The 7773-nt window shown below is 33.0% G+C and overlaps 1 protein-coding gene across 2 annotated transcripts; it reads left to right on the top strand.

The window, feature by feature from the left end:
- The first annotated feature begins 3101 nt into the window (after positions 1–3101).
- On the top strand, positions 3102–7773 carry LOC107760584 (ras-related protein RABE1c-like). Of its 2 annotated transcripts, none has more exons than XM_016578656.2 (9): positions 3102–3251; positions 3378–3469; positions 4935–5007; positions 5424–5524; positions 6485–6550; positions 6768–6865; positions 7112–7174; positions 7264–7356; positions 7494–7773. In XM_016578656.2, exons 2-9 carry the CDS (start codon positions 3397–3399, stop codon positions 7575–7577), a joined length of 651 nt encoding a protein of 216 aa, XP_016434142.1. In that variant the 5' UTR covers positions 3102–3251; positions 3378–3396; the 3' UTR covers positions 7578–7773.

Raw genomic sequence — 7773 nt, 5'->3', positions numbered from 1 at the left:
TTATGTTAATTGATTCACTTTCCGTTTAAAAGTAGTGTAATCCCCTGTTTCACGTCGTGAATACAGTTGAATACAATAATCTGTCCAGCTGTAATCCCATATTTCACGCCATGAATACAGTCGAATACACTCAAATACACAAATCTGTCTAGCTGTAATCCCCTGTTTCACGCCTAGAAATACTACTGTATTCATGAATACAGTAGCTTAAATACATCGAATACACTCTAAAAACTAAAAATATAGTTATAAGAAATAATATAATAAATGGTAGCTACAACTAACTAATAACCACTAAAACATAGTGGTTTCTGAAAGTTTCTCTTTATTATATCATCACTGATATACCATATAAATTAAAGTAACATATTAAACTTTGTTCCTAGTTAAACACTACTAACTAGGGTTGTGCATAATTTGGTAAATACCGAATTATCGTACCGAAATCAAAAATTTTTGTATTCGGTATTCTATATTTTGGTATTCGGTATGGTATTTGGTTTAAGTTTTAAGAGAAAATTGGTACTCCTATTAGGTATGGTATTTGATACTTTAAAATGAAATACCGAAATACCGATACCGTACAGAAATATATATTATATTACACAATATACATTTTATTAATTATAACATAAATATAAGAAATCTAAAATTTTTCTTTTCTTTATTCTCTAAGTTCATCAATTAACTCTAAGCAAGTAACAAGATATTTCTCTAAATTTTCTCTCTCTAGATTGGTATATGTTGGTTTTGGACAAAACTTTTATCAACAAACCTTTTTAGTTTTGTACTTTTAAGTACTTTAATTAAGAATATTACCGTCTACTACTCTATGCACTAGTTAGTATTCAAATCGAATAAACCGAAATTACCGAACCGAAAGGAGAAAAATCGAACCATACCGAATGTAATTAGATACGGTATTGGTATAACATTTTACGTAACCGAATACCTAACCGAAATGTCTAAATACCATACCATACCGACCGTCAAACACCCCTGCTACTAACATAAAACAAAATGAAGCTACGTTTGTTATTTACATTTAAAATATTTTATATCGTGGCTTGAAGATTAAGAACTATTGACCGACGGGGCTCTAAGTGGGCATTTGGACATTAGAATTGTAAAATTTCGAAAATAAGTAAAGTATTTTTTCAAGTTGAAAAGGATATTTGAAAATTAGAGTTGTGTTTTTTTGGATATAAATACAATTTAGAGTTATTTTTGAATATTTGTGAGTGCTTTGAAGTGAGAATTTTGAAAAATAACTTTTGAAGTTTTTCAAATTTCAAAAAATTCTGAAATTCAATTTAAAGTGTTTTTTTTTTGTCAAACACTGATTCTGAAAAAAGGTGAAATAAAATTTAAAAAAAAAAACTTTTTTATGTCCAAAGGGGCCCTATGTGTTTTTACTCCAAGAGTTTTGCAAAAATGGTGCTAGTTCTTACGATTTGTCCGGTGACGTGATGCGCTTGAATGAACTTTAAAATGACATCCCATTTCATTATTTTCTTTTATCACTATCTAAAAGGAGACTTTACGATTATAATTGAAAACAATCATAATAAAAATTGTAATATATGAGTTTAAATTCTTCTACCCTCGCGGTTGATGTTGATTGATTGACTGTTCTATTCTTATTACGGGGAAATTTTTGGCCGTAAATTTACACTTCCAATAATACAAGGACTTTTCGATTTTTGAGAAACACTTTTTTTTTTTTGGAAAAATTATTATGTTAGTAGGAGGTATTATTTTAACAATTATGCCATTGTAGTTTCCTTCATAACAAAAAAATGGATGTCATACACATATTATTTTATCGAGTAGTTACTTCTTGGTAACTTTATAGTTGTAAAATACTCATTTGGTTATAAGAAAACTGTGGCAAAAAACATTTCTAAAGTACGCCATAAGCTAAAGTACATCCTTAGAATATTCATGTGAGCAAATGCATCCTTGATATTTCTAAAAGTGAATTTTTTTTTATCCTTCATTTAGTTACTGTTAAATGACTAAGGCCAAACACATAACCGGTCCTTTATATTTGGCTCCAAATTTATTTTTCGCATAACTAAAGCCAATACTATCGACGTAACTAACGTGAGTACTTTTCAATGCAAATCTGAATTAGTAGGACCCAAGCTAGGGTTGTGTATAATTTGATAAATAACAAATTATCGTATCAAAACAAACGATTTTGATATTTGGTATTCGATATTTTGGTATTTAGTATGCTATTTGGTTTAAGTTTTTAAAAAAAATTGGCATTAGGTATGGTAATCGTATTTAAAAATAAAATACCGAAATACCAATATCGTACCAAAATATATATTAAGTTACACAATACACATATGATTGATTATAATATAAATATAAAAGTTCTAAATTTTACTTTATGTTATTTTATAGTTATTGAAGTTCTAAAGTTTATGATCTGCTATTTTTATAGTTTTCTTTAACCTTTACCATCTTTTTACTACTATACTTGTCTTTCTCCCTTTTCTTTGGTTGTCTACTTACGTTTAAACCTTTCTCCTATCTGGATTTATCATTTTCGGTTTCCCTATTTTTTCACTATATTGTAGTATTTTTATTTTTTATATTTGAGAATACCTCACTTAAGAATATTACAATCTATGGCTTTATACACTAGTTAATATTCGAGCCGAACAAATCGAAGTTACCAAACCCAATAAATAGAAATCGAAAGGAGAAAAGACGAACCATACCGAATTTAATTAGGTATGGTATTGATATAATACTTTAAGAAATCGAATATCGAAAAAGCTGAATCGAAATATCTAAATACCGTACCATACCGACCGACAAATACCCCTATTCCAAGCGAGTACCAAACACCGAATAACAACAACAATAATAAAAACAACAATCCAATATAATCTCACAAGTGAGGTCTGAGAAAGTTAGTGTGTATGTAGACCTTACACTTATCCCGTCGGGTAGAGAGACTAGACACCCAATAGAAAATAAAATAAAAAAGAATCTCATTTGTTTTTTTTTTTTTTAAAAGGAGTGGAGGAAGAAATGGTCCAATTTCCAAAGATTACAAATACCAATAACCACTAGTCTTGAATATAGACAAGAAACTCTACTTAACCCCACCTGGGCTTCGTATATTCTTGTTCTGACCATTTTTTCCCCCTTTCAGCCCAATGTTGCCGACGACTTTCTGACCTTGTCAAAAACCTCTGTGTTTCTCTCACATTTCTGGTCCCAATCTCTTGGTACGTATATTTAACTTTATTTAATTTACAACTTTAATTCCTTTTCTATACAAAAGCAAAAAATGCAAATTGATTTATGATATAATCAATTTTCTGATTTTTAGGGTTTTGCATTTGGTGATTCAGATATTTATTGGAGAAGACGATGGCAGCTCCACCAGCTAGGGCTCGAGCAGATTATGATTATCTTATCAAGCTCCTCCTCATTGGCGATAGCGGTTAGTTTTACTTTTTCTTTTTTTACTCGTTTTGTTTTCTATTTTTTAAATTTATGTACCCATTTTCAGGCAAATGAGATTAACAGAAACAAAACGTGCAGCTTAGGGATGGGGAGAAATTGGATCTTTACTTGAAATTGGAGATATTTAGTTAAGATGTTAGAATGAGCTTAACAGCGCACGTAAAAATTGTTTGTCTGAAAATTCTGAATTAGTTTATCTATGTATTCTACATTAGTACAAGCAGTTTCTTTTCCCTTTTTCTATTACTCTGTGCTTCACATTTTATATGATTGGACACGAAGTTTAAGATGTTACTTGTCATATCGCTATGAATGAATATGTTAATTTGATTTATATAATTTTTTAATGAAGAAGGTGGAAGAAATGTATTTAAGTAATGGTTGAAAGGTTAGTTTTGATGGCATCTTAGATAAAATATTGTTACAATCTCTTAAAACATTGAAATATGGATTGGGATAGCGTTCTGTCAAAGTCAGTTAAGAAAACTGGTATACTGCCCACTGCAGTATCTATGGACGTTAATACTTTCACTATACTTCGTGGATCACTTAGATCTTGATGAATGGATGTCAAACATCCATATTTGGTGCTATTCATAAGCTTGACTAGCTTCTACCAAAATGCTTGATTTGTTAAATGATTTTGTAAGGCATTGCAAGATATTCGACGTTACATTCATAAAACTCCCTTTAATATTCACTACGGCTCTCATGTATGCCCCCCCACCCACAATACCCCTTTCTCGTTTTCTTTTCATTTTCTCCTTTTTTCCACTATAACCAACACCGAACCCTGTACCACAACCACACCCCCTTCATGCCTCTTCTGTAATGGTATCTTCAATTACGAATTAAATCTTGAATTTTAGAAAGTAGCTGAAACTTAAAAGTTCCCTCTTATGATAATTGTGGAATTAGTTGAAAACACAATTCTAGTAAGTTGTTATATTCAGAAAGTAACTAGGAGTACTATTATTTACAGGTTGAACTTCAGGTACTGCAGGTTTTTTAGGGAAAAACTTTTCATAGGATAAAAATTTCCATGAGAGGGCTTCTAGAAAGTATTTGTAGTTAATATATTTGTAACTAATTTAAGCCTAAGGGGAAAAAATTGAATATGAAAGTTAAGACCACGACCTTTTTTAATACTTATTTTAGTAGTATTACAGTTAAAAATGTGAAATATATTAACGAGAGGAGTGAGGATGGTCATTTTGTCCAGATGTATAGAGGGAAATTGGGGATAAATATGGTCAAACTCTCATTCTAAGTACATGAGGCTCACGGTTGAATTGGAAGGAAAATGTAACAGTTTCATTTCATTTCATGATTGAGTAGGTTAGTTATTGATTTTCAAAGACGACATTTGCCACAAAGGAAATATTTTCTATGTATAACATCTTTTATCAGTTCCTTGCTCTTTATGATGGTTTTATTTGTAGGTGTGGGAAAGAGTTGTTTGCTTCTGAGGTTCTCAGATGGTTCCTTCACAACAAGTTTCATCACCACTATTGGGTTTGTATCCTCGACCATCCCTCCCTCCTCTGGAAGTACTAATTAGATTGTGTTTCAAACACAAAAAATGCATCTTTTGGGATTACCACAGTATTATGTCAGCAGTTAGTTTTTTTATGTCGACAAGGCTCTCTTTTTAGTCGAATAAAGGGCAGAATATTAAGAAACTGATGAAAAGGTTACACATCAATCTTGATTGGTAGCAGGAAAAATCATGTTTGGCCAAAAAAGTAGAAAATTATGCTCTCTTATGCAGGATGCTAGATGAACTGTCTAGTTTGGGAATCATCATTTTTGAAAAAAACTAATAAATTGTATACCTTATGCACTATTTACTGCTTTCCCTCAACCTTTTCTCGGCCTTGCATTTTTCTCTTCTCCTCCTCCAAATTTACAGGATTGCTCTGCTTTTACAGAATTGACTTTAAGATAAGAACAATTGAACTTGATGGCAAGCGGATTAAGTTACAAATTTGGGATACAGCTGGTCAGGAGCGTTTCCGCACTATCACGACAGGTATATCTAAATCTAGTGTGTATTCGGCAAATGTCCTAGGTTCCTAACTTTTTGTAAGGATGAAAAGAAACAAGATAAGTTTTTTTGGATCTTCAGATATCCTAGAGTGCAAGCTTCTGGTGAAAGGAAACAAGGGCTTCTTTTTTTGTAACTTTTGTCTTGAAAACTAGAGTTTTGAGCGATCACATGTACTGGCTGTATTTATTTGAAGCTTGTAGGTGGCTAATAGTGAAAGTCATGACATTTAAGTGGTACTCCCTCTGACCCAATTTATATGGCACCCTTCGTTTCTTGAGGGTCAATTTGGCTATTCTTTGAAGCTAAATTGTTTACTGGGTGGTTGTATGTGTGTATGTATGTGTGTATAAATTGGATTAGATCAACTCGATATTTCAAAATTAAAATTTAGACATTCAAAAACAATATGAAAATTACTGTAAGTTGCAAATCTTCTCATGTCAGTATGATGAAAAATTATATTTTAAAATACTTGTTAAAGTTCACATAGTTTGGATCGAGAAGTGGAAAGTGCCACATAAATTGGAATAGAGAGAGTACTTAGTTATGGTGCAAGCTGGGAGCAGACCTAGGATTTTCATTAAGGGGTCCAAGAAAAGCCAGGCAGGGAAATGGTGGTTATGGGATTGGAATACAAGATCTCATACAGATCTTGAATCTCCTTGAACATTGTTGTGGAGAGAATCCTTGTATCAAGGGGATTTAATAACATGTATATACACGTACTTCTATTTTTCAAAATGTACTATACCATATAACACAGAAACTTTTTGATGACGGGGACTCAGTTGACCCCTTCGGCTACGTAAGTCCGCCCCTGTACAAACTTCTTGGACTAAAATTGCTAGGAGATTGAATTGAATTAGAAGGTCTGTTCAAATGTGAAATTCATTTTTATTTTCAATGTGCCTCTCAATCATGTTTGAATTTTGTTGTTCACAGCGTATTATCGAGGAGCCATGGGTATTCTGCTGGTGTACGATGTCACGGACGAGTCATCTTTCAATAGTAAATTCTCTCACTATCTTGCTTTAGCGTCCTGCTTATGTCAAATGTTCTATCCTTCAGCACTATTTAGGTTTTCTTTTGCAGCAGAGATGTGATAATGTTGTTTCCAAATTTCAAGCTTTAGCTGGTTTTATGGTCTGATTTGCAGCTTCATGCCCAAATCTAGCATTGATGAGCAGATTTAACTTATTATTTAATGTTTAACTGAACCATTCAGACATCAGGAACTGGATTCGCAACATAGAGCAGCATGCTTCTGACAATGTCAATAAGATTTTGGTTGGGAACAAGGCTGATATGGACGAAAGCAAAAGGGTAGGTTATTGTGATTATGAAATTGTCACTGTGGGAGTTTCTCATCTTCCTGAATCTGGCTAGTTATATAATGGGCATTCACCTCAGGAACCTTGGGCATCCATCCAACCTATGGAAATATTACTTGTAGTCTGTTTGTATAACTAATTTGCTTGGTTTTTCTCACTCCTTTGATCAGGTACTTATTTTCTGATGCACACAGTTTCCATTAGATGCTGTTGATATTATTCCTTTTTTCCTATCTAGGCTGTGCCAACTTCCAAGGGTCAAGCTCTTGCTGATGAATATGGCATTAAGTTTTTTGAAACAGTAAGTCCATGTCTTTCTAATGTCGAAATTGAAATTTTCTGCCGGATGGAGTAAGTTCGGGTACTTATAAATGATGAAATCTGCTGCAGAGTGCAAAGACAAACATGAATGTGGAAGAAGTTTTCTTTTCAATTGCTAGGGATATCAAACAAAGGCTTTCGGAATCTGATTCCAAGACTGAGGTACGCAGATATTTGATATTTCGTTCTTTATTCTTTTGTTTCAATGGACTAGAGTTGATTCAACTTCTACACACATCTAGAATGCGTCCTTATTATTACTTCATCTCGTGATGAATATGTTCTCTCGGTTCATGCAGCCTCAGGCAATCAGGATCAACCAATCGGATCAGGCCGGAACTTCTGGTCAAGCTGCACAGAAGTCATCTTGCTGTGGTTCGTGAATGGAGACAATCGTGTGGGAAGAACGTTCGTTAGTTGCATTTGGATGTAAAAATTGATTGGGATGAAAAACTGATTCCTGTTAACTTCATTACCAAATATTTCTTCGCCATCTGATGGCAAGCTTGATGTGTCAAAGGCTTTTCTACTGTCGTTGTGAATCTATTGTCATGCAGTTAACTAGCCTGCGTTTTGATA

Source organism: Nicotiana tabacum, chromosome 16 (genome assembly GCF_000715075.1).
Source record: "Nicotiana tabacum cultivar K326 chromosome 16, ASM71507v2, whole genome shotgun sequence".
Classification (NCBI taxonomy): Eukaryota; Viridiplantae; Streptophyta; class Magnoliopsida; order Solanales; family Solanaceae; genus Nicotiana; species Nicotiana tabacum.
This window is presented reverse-complemented; position numbering and strand designations above follow the sequence as displayed.